Source organism: Rattus rattus, chromosome 16, assembly GCF_011064425.1.
Source record: "Rattus rattus isolate New Zealand chromosome 16, Rrattus_CSIRO_v1, whole genome shotgun sequence".
In the NCBI taxonomy this organism is placed as follows: Eukaryota; Metazoa; Chordata; class Mammalia; order Rodentia; family Muridae; genus Rattus; species Rattus rattus.
In genome coordinates, this window is record NC_046169.1 from 2354978 (window position 1) to 2369977 (window position 15000).

The following is a 15000-nucleotide window of genomic DNA, read 5'->3' on the forward strand; positions in this document are numbered from 1 at the left end:
TTTGTTTAATTTTGTGTTTGTGTGTGGGTGGAGTGCAGAACCTGCAAAGGCGAGAGGATGTCCACGATCCTGTAGAGCTGGAGTTACAAGAGGTCATAAGCTGTTCCGTGTGGGCGCTGAGAATCAAACTCAGGGCCTCTGCAAGAACAGTGTGTGTGCTTTTAACTTCAGAGCCATTTTTCCCAGCCTCCTTCACCTTATCTTTTAGAGTCTGTCACTGAACCAGGAGCACATCCACTCAGGTCAGGTGGGTGTCTGGCCAGCAAGCTCTGAGGATCCACCTCTTTCGGTCTCCTTGGCCTGTACCCGGGTGCCAGAGATCCAAACCCAGGCATCTACACTCGGGGAGCAGGTATTTTGTCAGCAGAGCTGCCTTTGCAATGTCACCCTGTATTTTTTGAGAATCTTAGTACATTGCCCAAGCTGGTCTCAAATGTATGCACCTCGGTCTCTGTCACATTAGAATGACAAGCTATGCCACCATTCCTGGCTTGTTTGCATGCCTAATGTCTGTCTATAAACCAAAGAGTAGGTTGGGGATTTAGCTCAGTGGTAGAGCGCTTGCCTAGCAAGTGCAAGGCCCTGGGTTCAGTCCCCAGCTCCGAGAAAAAAAAAAAAAGAAAAGAAAAGGAAACCAAAGAGTAGAGCAGGGGATGTAGGCAAGTGGAAGAGGGCTTGTCTGGCACGAACCCTGGGTTTAATACTGAGTGGGGTCTCGCACACACGTGTGATCACAGCCCTGGAGAGTTGGGGCCAAAAGGATCAAGAATTCTCATGCTCATTCTTGGCTACGGCTACGTGGAGATAGTTCGAGACCAGCTCGTGCTTGCAGCCTGAATTCCATCCCCACCACTAGCCTAGTCCACAGGGAGAGATCCAGGCCAAGCAGGGCTTTGTAGTGATGATACCTTGTCTCAGAAAAAGAGGAGGGTCAAGTATAGTCTCATATTCTTGAAATGCCAGTCAGGGAAGCTGAAGCAAATGAATGCCAGCAGGTGTTTCATAAAGAAAGATTCTGTCTCAGAACACAAAACAACACACACAGATACACACACACTCATACACACACAGACACAGACACACACACACACAGATACACACACACTCATACACACACAGACACACACACATACACACACACACAGACACACACACAGAGAGATACACACACACACACACACAGATACACACACACACATACACACACAGACACAGACACACACACAGACACACACACACACACACACACACATACACACACACACACACACTACACACACACTCATACACACACAGACACACACACATATTCACATACACTCACACACACTCACACACACAGACACACACACACACACATACACACACACACACACACACACACACACACACACACACACACACACACACACACACACAGACACACACACAGATACACACACACTCATACACACACAGACACACACACACAGATACACACACACTCATACACACACAGACAATACACATACACTCATACACACACAGACACACACACACACAGATACGCACACACACACTCATACACACACAGACACACACAGACACACACACACACACACACACACACACAATTTGGCAAGTTTGAGGCCATCCTAGGCTTTATATGATGACATCTTGTTTTAAAAACAAAGATCAATAAAGCAGGTCACCGGAGGGTACAGCTCAGTGGTGGTACACTTTCCTAGTTTAAGGAAGGCTTTAAGCTTTGCTATCTGGTGCCAGAAGAAATGAGGGAGAGGAGGAGGGAAAGGGTGAGGGAAAGCCTGCTAAACACAGAAAGGTTTGTTCTTGGGCTGCCTGAAGAGTCACTCCAAGCTTAACGCATTCCAATTCGTTTCCAGTCTGTGGTTTGGAGGGGGAAAAATGGGTCTCACTATGTCAACCTGGCTGACCTGGCATTCTCTATTTGTGTAATAGACCCCCAGACTCTAACACAGCTGACTCCATCCATGATGGAGGTACCATTCAGCACGCTGACAGCCCCACCAGCTAAAACAAAAACAAAACCTAATCTCTCAAGGTTCATAGTTCTGGAAAAGTCTCTAAATTTTTTTTTAAATTTTTTGCTTTTTGGCTTCTGTAGTCTTCCCTGGTGGATACCCCAGGGCAATGTAGACCTGTGTTGTCTTCAAAGACAAAAAAGATTTCTTTCATTTTTAATTATGTATATGCACAAAAGAACAGGAGCCTAGAGAAGCCAGAAGGCATCAGATCCTCCAGGATTAAAAGTAGCTGTGAATCAGATATGGATGCTAGGGTCTGAATCAGGTCCTCCGTAAGAGCAATGCACACTGTGGCGCCATCTCTCCAGCTTCTAAATCCTTTTCTCTGAGTGCGTGTTCCTGCAGAGGTGTGCGTGTGCGTGTGCGTGTGCGTGTGCGTGTGCGCGTGTTGGGGGCGTGTTCATTTTCCTTTCCCCCGGAGCTGGGGACCGAACCCAGGGCCTTGCGGTTGCTAGGCAAGCGCTCTACCGCTGAGCCGAATCCCCAACCCCTCATTTTCCTTTTTTTTGAGCAACCGCTGCATTTTTTTTTTTTAAGATTTATTTATTTATTTATTTTATGTGGGTACACTGTGGCTGTCTTCAGACACACCAGCAGAGGGCAGCAGATCCCATTACAGATGGTTGTGAGCCACCATGTGGTTGCTGGGAATTGAACTCAGGACTTTTGGAAGAGCAGTCAGTGCTCTTAACCACTGAGCCATCTCTCCAGCCCTCGTTTTCCTTATTAAGAAGGCATTTTCACACTGAGAATGGATGAAGGTTCAAATTTACTGGCCTTCAGCTGGAAATAGGCAGTATTCTTGGTTTGATGGTCTACGACTAGGGTCAAAGTTTCCTTTAGTTTCTTGTGAGGCCTGGGGAGTGGTGGTAGTAGTGTCCAGGCAGGTTTTTGTTTTGTTGGTTTGGTTTTTTACTGAGCCTTTCAGAAGCCGAAGATTTAGCTCATCTGATAGAGTGCTTGCCTAGATTCTATCCCCCACACTACCGAAACCACACATGGTGGCACTAGCCTGTAATCCCTCAGCCTGCAAACCCTCTTGTAATCCTCTCAGGTTGTGGCCGCAGGGGGATCAGAAATTCAAGGGCATCCTTGTCTACCGGAAGAATTTGAAGCTAGTTTGAGGGGAAGGGATGGGGGAAGTAAGAACTAGTCCCACCCTTCCCCACCCCCTGGCCTGCATGCCCAACTCTACTACCTGGAACTGTCCAGGTTGGGCAAAGTGTTTGCCCCTACCCCAGCCCTCCAACATTCAGGATGAACCAAGAACTTCAGCAGAGACAGTCAGGCTAGCATCCACATTGGGTTAGCTTCCTGTGACTGGGCACAGCTCCTGATGGCAGACCACCTCTGGAAGAGGGATAGCCCTCTGCTCTTGGTCTTCCCCTGCCAGAAACCTGTGGTATCTGTGCCTCGATTGAGCTTTAGTACCAGCTGGGGATGCTTAAGGGTTGAAGGAAATCCTTCCCAGAGCCACTTTCCTGACACCTGTCCAGGTGGTGTACATCTACAAGATACCAGTTTGCCCCCGTGGCCAGGAGGTAGAGGGACTGCAGCCTTCTAAAGCCCCTTGCCTCAAGAATATATCGCCTCGCTAGCGATCGCGTGGCGTGGAGTGGGGTCGACCTGAGAGCGTCTGTAGCGAGGCGGGGCCGAGCAATCCCGGGGGCGGGGCGGGGCGGCTCCTGGCCCAGCCCGCCCTGACTCACCCTCTCTGGCCCGCCCGGGAACTCTGCGGGAGTCCGGGTCCATCTACTCCCAGGGATCTAGGAGTTGGGCCCCAGAGTTCCATCCCAGAGCAGTGAGTAAGTAGGGGGGCTTGGGAGGCTTTTGTCCTACCGTGGGGATTAACCTGGACCCAGGGAATGGCCCGGGGAAGTGGGGGGAGTCGCTCAGGTGTGGGTGGTTCCGTGGCCTTGGCGAGAGCAATTCCACACACAGTGGAAGCTGGGGCTGGGAGAAGGAGGGTGCGGTAATCCTCAGCCCGGCACCGAAGGAGCCAGTGTCCTGGGATCCAGGCAGTTCGGGATCCAGTGAAGGAAGAGAGATCAAAATGCAGGAATCTTGATTTCCACAGCCTGTCCCAGCGTGGGGCGGCGGAGGTGACTGAGAAAGTCAGAGCTCATCTTAGTGAGCGCCCTAAAAGCTGCAGAACCCCACCCTCACAAACCTGCTCCCTTACACTTCAAGATTCTTATATTTGAAGACTCCAAAAAGTTCCTTCCAAATCCCAGTAGAATAAGCTTGGGAAGGGGCTAGCCTAGGAGTCTACAGGCCCCCAAGACGGTCCGCCAGGGGTGACTTTCCCTTATCTCTTTAGCCCCTTGTAAAAAAAGGAAAGAGTGATTGAACTTTGAACTTTTTAGTTTTTCATGAGTTTAATATTTTTCTTTACTAGTTAGCTAGTTAGTTAGTGTTCGTGTGTATGTGCACACTTGGTTTGGCACTCTCATGGAGGTCAGAGACAACGTGTAGTAGTTGGTTCTTTCCTTCCACCTTATGGGTCCCTGAGCTTGAACTCCGGTCTTTTGCTTGGCCACAGGTGCCTTTGTCCAATGAGCCATCTCAGCAGCCCTGTGTCTGAGGTTGTCCTTGTTCTCGTTTGAGACAAGGTTATACAATGCTGGCTTGTTTCTAACAAGCTTGCTATACAGCTTAGGATGACCCTGGTGTGTTGGTCCTCTTGCCTCTACCCTAAGGAGTATTACAGGGATGTACACCCATCATTCCAGACTTTATGTGATGCTGGAAATTGAACCAGGGCCTGAGCAAGCTCTCTATCAACTCAGCCACATCCCTAGTTCTGACTTTGTATTCTAAAGGTTGAGAACTCTGTTTCTTCCTGGCCCTTAGCATATGAACTACAGCTGGGGAGGTTGGCTGAGGTTGGGAGGCTCCCCTGCCTCCATTTCTGCAGCAGACGCAGTGCTAAGGTTTAGATGTGGGAAGGAGTTTGCAAGATTGCCCAAAGTCCGGCCTTCTGTGATGCCTTTCTCTGGTGTGGGTATGTGTAGAGACCAGAGATTTACTTGAGATGTTCTCTTCAGTGGTTTCTCTATGTTTTTGAAACGTCTCTGGCTGACCTAAAGCTCATTTGTTTTGGCTAGGCTAACTGGCCAGTGATATTCAGGGATCTACGTACCACTGTGCGGTGTGGAGGAGGGTGCAGGGTGGGGTGGAGGAGCGGCTGTATAGAAATAGGTTACCCTGCCCAATTCTACATGGGTGCTGGGAATATCACTAAGATCCTCATGCTTGCGCTCAAATATTTTACTCACTGAGCCGTTTCCGCAAACCCACTTCTTACATAGAGGTTGCATCTCAGCGAGGGGTGCTTTCAGTGGACGGAACGGAGTGGGTGCCGCCAAACAGGAGGTAGACATTGGCTAGGCAAGCTCAAATAGTACTTGTAGCAGTGAAATCTTCAAGGAGCTATGTATCCTAGTACTTAGACTGAGGCACGGGTGTTGACGTTTTGGGTTCATCTTGTGCTACATAGCCAGCACCAGGCTAGCCAGGGCTACATAGCAAGACCTTATCTCATGAAACGTGAGGAAAGCAGGAGGGCTGGAGGGTGGGCCAGTGGGGAGAGCGCTTGCTGTCGAGGCAGGAGTACCTGAGTTTGCATCTCATGCCCACGGTGAAGGGACTGTAGCCAACCCATGCCTGGTAAACCTGGCTGTGGGAGGCCTTGCCTCTCGCCATTCCCTCTGCCTTGCTAAAAACTGCTAGATTACATTCCTGAAGCTAGCCCCTGAGGTTTATTTCCTTATCTGGCCACTTCCACCTCCTGAGGCTAATAACCAAGATACAGTTATCACAGTATTGAAGTCCAGCAATCAGAAGCCCCCTGCAGCTCACCTAATTAACATAACCACTCAAATTAAACACCTCATCCTAACACAGCTTCCTCCTTTACCTTTATAAACCTCCATTTTCCTAGGGACCAACTCTGTCCCTCTCTGTCTAGAGAAAGTCCTCTGTCCTCCAAGGTAAATCATCCCTTTCCCCTTGCCCTGTTCCATTCCTCTTCTACTTCGGCCTCCATCTTCTGTGTTTGTATCTCTTTATTCCATGCCCTCTGTCCCTCTGGAGCAAATAAATCTCCTTTGTGCTGAGTTGGTCTCAGGGTATCTTGAGCTGACTCCAAGGTTCTCTACACACGAAAAAGCAGGGCACTGTGGCACATTCTGGCAACCTTGGTGGGTCCCAGAATGACTAGCCAGTCCATGGAAATGCTGACCCTTAGATTTCAGGGAGAGGCCTTGTCTCAAAAAAAAAAAAAAAAAAAAGGTGGGTGGGTCAGATAGTTTAGCAGAATTTGATAATCAGAATTCAAACAGAGAATTGATGCCATCCATGAATGGTAGAAGACATCTGAAACCAACCACTGAACACATCTGGATCCTTCCACCATCTCTGTCCAGACACAGGGAAGGGGGCCAGCCTTGCATCTGCCAGTTAGAATTTAATGGCAGGTTCTGGAAGATCTAATTTGAGTCATGGGGTCAGACAATGATAATCCCCTGTGCTTCCCGCTGATTGTGTCTGTCCACATTATGTGCATGTCTTGTTCCTGAGAGCTAGGCAGAGGCCTCCTGTCTTCTGGCCTGTGACTTGTGAGGGTGGCCTGGCAGAGGTGGGAATTGTGCCACTGTGAGATGGCACATGGAAGGGGGAGGCAGGGGAGTTGATCCTTGCTTTTACATGTGTAGCATCCCTTGAGCGATGCCTCAGAAGGATTCTCCAAGGCTACCCTAGGTGACAGGAACCCGATGTGGGTATTACTCTCTTTGCTTTAAAATGTCACCACTGGATATCAGTGAAATTTCCAGAGTTCATTTTCTTTAAGATTTTAATTTATGTAGTGTGTGTGGCAGGGGATGTTGTGTATTGAGTACTCAAGGAAGCCAGAAGAGGATATTGGATCCTCCAGCTGGAGTTTCAAGTGGTTTTGAGCCACCCAGTGTGGGTGCTAGGAATTGAATTTCTACAAGAACTGCTGAGCTCTCCGCTAAGGATATCATTTCTGTCAGATTATGTAAATTGGGATTTTTTTCTCCCCTCTCCAGTACTGGAGACACTCTAGCAAACAGTACAGAGCTACAGCCCTAGGCTAAGGAGGGCAACAAAATTTCTTTTTGAATCATAGTTTCATGTAACCCAGGCTGGCCTTGAGTGCCCTGTGTAGCTGAGGATAACTTTGAACTCTGATTCTCCCTCCTGAGATCCCCCAAGTGCTGAGATTGCCGGCGTGTATCAATATGCCTAGTTATATGGTGTAAGAGACTGGATTCAGAGAATTATGCCAGAAAAGCGCCCAGCCAATTGAGCTATCTCGACAGACGGAGACTTGTTTTTTTTTTTTAATTTATTTAACTTTTTTCCTTAGGACAAGAGAGTGTTTGGTGAGCATACAGGACCAATAGCCATAGAAAGGATCTTGTTCTCTGGTCATCTCCTTACATGTACCTGGTACAGGATGAATTTGGGACCTCTGTCTCATACTTTCTGTATAGGAAGACTTAATGCCGGGCTCCCTTTTCTACAGAACCTCCTACTGTATGAGGTTCTTCTCTGTCCTCCATACCCACCCCTTGAACACACACACACACACACACACACACACACACACACACACACGATGCTGACAGGGGTAGGCTGCCCGGAGACCTTCACTGTTTTGTTTCCCTCTGCCCTAAGCAAGTAGCTGACCATGTCCTGGGAGAGTGATGTCTTAGCTTGAATTCTACGCCCCCGTGAGACTTGAATCTGGCCTTTGTGATAATGATACCTTAGAGAAGGAAGCCAGAGACAGACAGAGTAGGCTGGCAGCCCTGTGCCAGGCTCCAGTCATAGGTGTCACCCTGAGAGTTTTCCTGTGTAGGGATTCTCATGCTTCCAGACATTCCAGAATACTCTTCCTTCTCTGGGCCCAGATTTCTTATGTCTACTTCAGATTCTAGGCTCTAATCGCTATCTGAACGTTCAGGTGTCCTGGCACATGCCTCCAGGGCTCAGTAGCCTTCAGCCTGGCCACTCCCTAACCCCTGAGGCCCTTAACTAGAACACAGCCACGTTCCAGCTTGCTTTTCCCCAGCCGGCTTTTCCGGTTAGAGATTGGAGGTGGTGCCCAGAGCACCCCTGTAGGGGGGCACACCCCGGAAGTCTTGAGCCTAAGGATACTCTGGTGGCAGGGTGGAGGTGAGAGCCCAGCTAGAATAAAGAAGTACCAGAAGGAATGTCACAGGCTTCCTCCTTCAGAGGCGGGCAGCCAGAGGAGGAGACCGGAGGACAGCTGTCCTGTGTTTTTACCCTCACGGGTTCTGAGAAGGCAGGCAGTGAGAGATAAAACAGCGCTTTGGAGAACGGGAAACACTGTGAGATTGGGAAAGAGGTGAGTTCTGAAGGAAGGGAACACATAGCGCATGGATTCTAGCAAGTTCTGGCAGGGCTGAGGGTGTATTGGCTTCTGACCTGTGTCTGGCCTTCTGGGGTTTCTACCAGGCATACCCTTACTGTCACCATGTCTCAACCCCTCTTGTCTCCTGTCTCATAGACAGGATGATCCCAGTGGCGGAGTTCAAGCAGTTCACGGAACAGCAGCCTGCATTCAAGGTGCTCAAACCCTGGTGGGATGTTTTGGCTGAGTACCTCACTGTGGCTATGCTCATGATTGGGGTGTTCGGGTGCACCCTCCAGGTGAGGAATGAAACAAAGCAGGGTGGGGCCACACAGTGGTGATTCTCATGACTAGAATTTTAGGAAGCACCTTCTTGACAAGGAGTGGGATGTGACAAGGCAGGGCCATGTTGTGGCAATAAATTCTCTAGGTGAAAGGCCAGACAGGGAAGAGAGTACAAAGGACCTGGCTTTCACTGGGGCCATACTAATTACTGGAGTCTTGAGCTGCTCTTTCGGGGTGAAGGTGGGGCCAGAGATGTGAGGGTGGGGCACGTCTTGGCAACGCTCCTTATACATATTTTTTCTTTTATGCATATGACTGTTTACCTGCATGTATGTCTGTGCTGCTTGTGTGTTTGGTACCTGTGGAAGTCAGAAAGGGTTAGGTTTCCTGGAACTAGAGCTATGGATGCTTGTAAACCACCACATGGGTGCTAGGAACCAAACCTGGGTCCTCTGCAAAAGCAACAAGTATTCTTGACCAGTCTCGAGCTCTTTCACTCATGAAGGAACTGGGCCTCGCCAAGACTGTGTCCCTGACTGGGTTCCAGGTGGAGGGCAGGACCATAAAGGGGCATGGCAATGTTCCTGCCTGGGGTAGGGAGTCTTCAACTGTGCTATACATACGGGCAAGGCCCCTCCATGATGATGAGATGGGGGAATGTGTTCAACTGGACTCTCTAGGTAAAAGAGCAGATCTCTAAAGGAGTAAGCCTTGTACTTGAAGTCATGAAGCCTCCCAAGTCTCCTAAGAAGAGGGAGAAAGAGCCTGGGCATTGTGGTGAGTGCCTATAAATCTAGTTTACTCTGTAGGCAGAGGCAGGAGGATCACACATTTGAAGCCTAGGAATTTTAGCAAGACCTTCTCTTGAAATTAGAATTAAGGCCAGGTGTGGCAGTGCATGCCTGTATTCCCAGAATATAGAGAAAATAAATCAGGATTATGAGTTCCAGGTCAATTGGGCTATACAGTGAGACCCTGTCTCTAAAATAAAACAAATGACATAGAAAATAAGGAAAAGTATCAGTGTTAGAGCACTTGCCAAGGTTACATAAGGTCCTAGGTTCAATAAAAAAAAAAATCATCAATAAAATAAGAGAAACAGACAAGAGGAAACCAGTGCCAAAGCCTCCACACAGCCCGTTTCTGACCCCTCCCCCACCTTCCTCTCCTCCTTCCCAAAAGCAGTGGTCAAAGCCTACAATAATATTAGAGTATTTGCCTACCCACACACTGTTTTCTTTTTTGTGGCTTCCAAGGTTAAACAAGGTTCTACTGCAGAGCCAAACTGCTATCCCCACACTGGGGGATTCTAGGCAGGGGCTCTACCACTGAGCCACACCCCAGCCCCTCACTGGGGGATTCTAGGCAGGGGCTCTACCACTGAGCCACACCCCAGCCCCTCACTGGGGGATTCTAGGCAGGGGCTCTACCACTGAGCCACACCCCAGCCCCTCACTGGGGGATTCTAGGCAGGGGCTTTACCTCTGAGCTTGATTCTGTCCATTCCCTTCCTCAGATTAGTGTCTACTGAAGTTGTCTAGGCTGAATTTATACCTACTTTGTAGTCCAGCAGAGGCTGATTTTCCTGCAGTCTCCTAAGTAACTAGGACTATAGGTAAACTTCCTTTTCTTATAGGTGGAATTTTGTTATAGACAGAACTTAAATTTTTGAAATTTATTAATTTGGTGTTTTGAAACAGGATTTCTCTGTGTAAGTCTAACTGTCCTGGAAGTAACTTTTGAGACCAGACTGGCCTCTGTTTCCTGAGTGCTGGGATTAAAGGTGTATGCCATTATGTCTGACTTCAGACCTTTTTCTTAAATGGAAAGATGAACTTTTATAAATTATTGAAGAAAAATGAACTCCAGATCTTCTCGCATCCACTTCCCAATACAATATTACATATGTGCACCAAAAAACAAAACAACAGTTTATGCAGTGTTAGGGATGCAATTCAGGGATGCATGCATGCTAGGCCAGCAGGCTACCGAGACCCATCTCCACCCTAAACTGGATGGATACAGTCCTATAGGACTCATCACCGTACTTCCAGATGAGGTCACGGAACTAGGGGCTGAGACTTAGTTTTCTTTTTGTGAGGCTACAATTCAACACACACACACACACACACACACACACACACACACACACACACACACAGAGAGAGAGAGAGAGAGAGAGAGAGAGAGAGAGAGAGAGAGAGAGAGCGAGCACAGGGGGTACATTTTTGTTAAAGATTTATTTTATTTATATGAGTACACTGCAGCTGTCCTCAGACACACCAGAAGAGGGCATCACATCCCATTACAGATGGTTGTGAACCACCATGTGGTTGCTGGGAATTGAACTCAGGGCCTCTGGAAGAGCAGTCAGTGCTCTTAACCACTGAGCCATCTCTCCAACTTTTTTTTGTTTTTGTTTTTAAAGACAGAGTCTCTTATATATATACCAGGCTGGCCTTGAACTCACGTTGAGTCAAGGAATGACCTTAAGCTCATCATTGCCCTGCTCCTATCTTCTGTGTGCCACCAAGCCCAGTTTATGCATTGGTAAGAATCAGAACTGGTGCATGCTAGGCAGGCACTCTACCAGCCTAACTACATTCACATCAGTATGAATGAAACACCAGGGAATTTGAACCAAAAGCTGGTACAGACCAGAAAGATAAGAGGATGAATGACCACCAAGGAGGGAAGTACTTGGCGTACCAGTGGAGGGCAGTCTCATAGCAGAGCTGGTTAATAAAGCTATATTGCTGGAGGTCTAGGTTATTCTTGAGGCCACCTGGTATTCATCAGTATTCCTTCTTTTCGTTGTTTGTTTGTTTGAGACAGAGTCTCTCTGTATAGCCCTGGCTATCCTGGAACTCACTCTGTAGACCTGGCTGGCCTTGAACTCAGAGATCTGCCTGTCTCTGCTTCCCAGTCTGCTGGGATTACAAGCCTGCACCACACCTGCTCGGCTCTCCTAGTGTTTCTTTTCAGAGTAAGATTGATGCTCTAATTTAACAGCCCTTCCGCATTTGAACAGCTTACATCAGTCTGGGATCAGGGTCTCCCACCGTATCCTGCTTCTCTTTCATACAGTTCCCTCAGTGTCTTTCACTCTTCCTATCTCCAGGTGACACAGGACAAGATCATCTGCCTGCCCAGCCATGAATCTCGTGAGAACTCATCAGAGGCTCCTTGCCAGCAGCTGTTGCCTCAAGGGATCTCGGAGCAGATTGGAGGCCTACGAGAGCTGAGTGGCCTCAAGAATAACCTAGACCTCCAGCAATATAGCTTTATTAACCAGCTCTGCTATGAGACTGCCCTCCACTGGTACGCCAAGTACTTCCCCTACCTGGTGGTCATTCATACTCTTATCTTTATGGTCTGTACCAGCTTTTGGTTCAAATTCCCTGGTACCAGCTCCAAAATAGAACACTTCATCTCTATCCTGGGCAAGTGTTTCGACTCTCCGTGGACCACTCGGGCCTTGTCTGAGGTGTCTGGAGAAAATCACAAGGGCCCAGCTGCCGGACGGGCCACGGTGACCACAGTAACCACGGTGGGGACAGGGACAGGGAAGGTGGGCGAGGGTGAGAAGGAGAAAGTGCTGATAGAGCCTGAGAAGGTGGTGACTGAACCCCCAGCTGTAACCCTGCTGGATAAGAAGGAGGGCGAACAAGCTAAGGCCCTATTTGAGAAGGTCAAAAAGTTCAGAGTGCATGTGGAAGAGGGTGACATCCTCTACTCCATGTACATCCGGCAGACGGTGCTCAAAGTGTGTAAGTTTTTTGCCATCCTGGTTTACAACCTGGTCTATGTGGAGAAGATCAGCTTTCTGGTGGCCTGTAGGGTGGAGACATCAGAGATCACAGGCTACGCCAGTTTCTGCTGCAACCACACCAAGGCCCACCTCTTTTCTAAGCTGGCCTTCTGCTACATCTCCTTCGTGTGTGTCTATGGCATCACCTGCCTGTACACGCTCTACTGGCTCTTCCACAGGCCCCTTAAAGAGTACTCCTTCCGTTCTGTGCGGGAGGAGACAGGGATGAATGATATCCCGGATGTTAGGAATGACTTCGCCTTCATGCTCCACCTCATTGACCAGTATGACTCCCTCTATTCTAAACGGTTTGCAGTCTTCCTCTCCGAAGTCAGTGAAAGCCGCCTTAAGCAGCTCAACCTCAACCACGAGTGGACACCTGAGAAGCTGAGGCAGAAGCTGCAGCGTAACGCGCGCGGCCGGCTGGAGCTGAGCCTCTGTATGCTCCCTGGGCTTCCGGACACCGTCTTTGAGCTCAGTGAGGTGGAGGCGCTCAGACTGGAGGCCATCTGCGACATCTCCTTTCCGCCAGGGCTATCCCAGCTCGTGAACCTTCAGGAGCTCAGCCTGCTTCACTCACCAGCCAGGCTGCCCTTCTCTTCACAGATCTTCCTGCGAGACCGGCTGAAAGTGATCTGTGTCAAGTTTGAGGAGCTCCGCGAGGTACCCCTCTGGGTGTTTGGGCTCCGAGGCTTGGAAGAACTACACCTGGAAGGACTCTTCCCCCCGGAAATGGCTCGCGGTGCCACCCTCGAGAGCCTCCGGGAGCTTAAACAGCTCAAGGTACTGTCTCTCCGTAGCAATGCAGGGAAGGTGCCAGCCAGCGTAACCGATGTAGCCGGGCACCTTCAGCGACTCAGCCTGCACAATGATGGCGCTCGTCTGCTCGCCCTAAACAGCCTCAAGAAGCTGGCGGTGTTACGGGAGCTGGAGCTGGTGGCTTGTGGGCTGGAACGTATCCCCCATGCAATCTTCAGCCTGGGGGCTCTGCAGGAACTCGACCTTAAGGACAACCACCTCCGGTCTATTGAGGAGATCCTCAGCTTCCAGCACTGTCGGAAGCTGGTCACTCTCAGGCTGTGGCACAACCAGATAGCCTATGTGCCTGAGCATGTGAGGAAGCTCCGAAGCCTGGAGCAGCTCTACCTCAGTCACAACAAGCTTGAGACTCTGCCTGCCCAGCTTGGCCAGTGCTTTGGCCTCCGCCTGCTGGATGTGTCCCACAACGGGCTTCGTTCCCTGCCACCTGAGTTGGGTCTTCTCCAGAGTCTCCAGCATCTAGCCCTCTCCTACAACGCACTTGAGAGCCTGCCTGATGAACTGTTCTTCTGCCATAAGCTGCGGACATTACTCTTGGGCTACAACCACCTGACTCAGTTTTCGCCCCACGTGGCTGCCCTTCAGGCCCTCAGCCGTCTGGAGCTCAAGGGTAACAGGTTGGAGGCACTGCCAGAAGAACTCGGTGACTGTAAGGGGCTGAAAAAGTCGGGGCTCCTGGTGGAGGACACCCTTTATGAGGGGCTGCCTGCAGAGGTTCGGGAGAAAATGGAAGAGGAATGAAGCCTCTTGGGGAAAGGGGCAGAATGACACAGAGGCCTTTATGTTTCTGCCCCAACATTGTATTACAAGGGAGCTGGGTCCAGCAGGAGTGGGAGGCAGGCCAGACATGTCGGTTTTGTGCAGCTCAGACGAGATCCTGGGACTGGTTTGTCTGGGGGAGAAACAGGAGGTGGTGGATTTGGGGTGTAACGCCTTAGGGAAGGATTAACTCAGTCCTAGGTTCTTCAACCAAAACCACACCTGTGTCTTTGGCTGGTTGGCTCTTCCTCTGAACATTCCAGCTTAGTTAGTTTCCTATACAGGAGTGGGGGACACATCCCAATGGGATTTCCAACCCTTCCCAGCAACGATCAACATATATTTAAGGAGAGGACACAGGGTCCACTTCCAAAGTTCTGTATCCCAACTTTAATGCCAAGTCCTTATGTTATAAGCTCTTTGTCACAGGGATGGGTACTTAGAACAATGGTTCTCACATGTGGCTATGTAATAAAATCAGCAGAAGGGCCCGGAAGAAAATAAAACCTTTACACGCTTCCCACCCCACCCCAGAAATACTGACTCAGAATTTGGGTGGGGCCAGGAATCTGCTACTAAGTAGGGATGCCAGGTAATTCTGATTCAGGTGGTCCTGAGACTATATAATGGAAATGTTGACAAAAAGACTGGGCTGGGACTGAAGCTCGGTTGGGAGAGTGCTTGCCTGGCATGCAGGAAGCCCTGGGTCCCATCCTCTGCACTTCATACACAGGGAGTGGTGGAATCTATGTAATATATATAGTGATGCCTGTATAATAGTCTGGAGGCGGAGGGAGGAGGATTGAGAGGTTGAACCTAGCCTGGGAGACATAGCATAGCTCGTCTCAAAGCAGCTAAGAATGGAATACTGGAATGTC

The 15000-nt window shown here is 49.5% G+C and overlaps 1 protein-coding gene across 3 annotated transcripts; it reads left to right on the top strand.

Moving 5' to 3' along the window:
* The first annotated feature begins 3765 nt into the window (after positions 1 to 3765).
* Lrrc8e (leucine rich repeat containing 8 VRAC subunit E) lies at positions 3766 to 14650 on the top strand. 3 transcript variants are annotated; one of them, XM_032887056.1, is made up of 3 exons: positions 3766 to 3850; positions 8605 to 8747; positions 11855 to 14650. In XM_032887056.1, the coding sequence occupies exons 2-3, from the start codon at positions 8610 to 8612 to the stop codon at positions 14102 to 14104; spliced, it is 2388 nt and encodes a 795-aa protein (XP_032742947.1). In that variant the 5' UTR covers positions 3766 to 3850; positions 8605 to 8609; the 3' UTR covers positions 14105 to 14650. The 3 variants fall into 3 exon arrangements, with proteins under 3 accessions (XP_032742947.1, XP_032742948.1, XP_032742946.1); XM_032887055.1 differs by having other exon boundaries at positions 3771 to 3846; XM_032887057.1 differs by lacking the exon at positions 8605 to 8747 and having other exon boundaries at positions 3766 to 3846.
* The last annotated feature ends 350 nt before the right edge of the window (positions 14651 to 15000 follow it).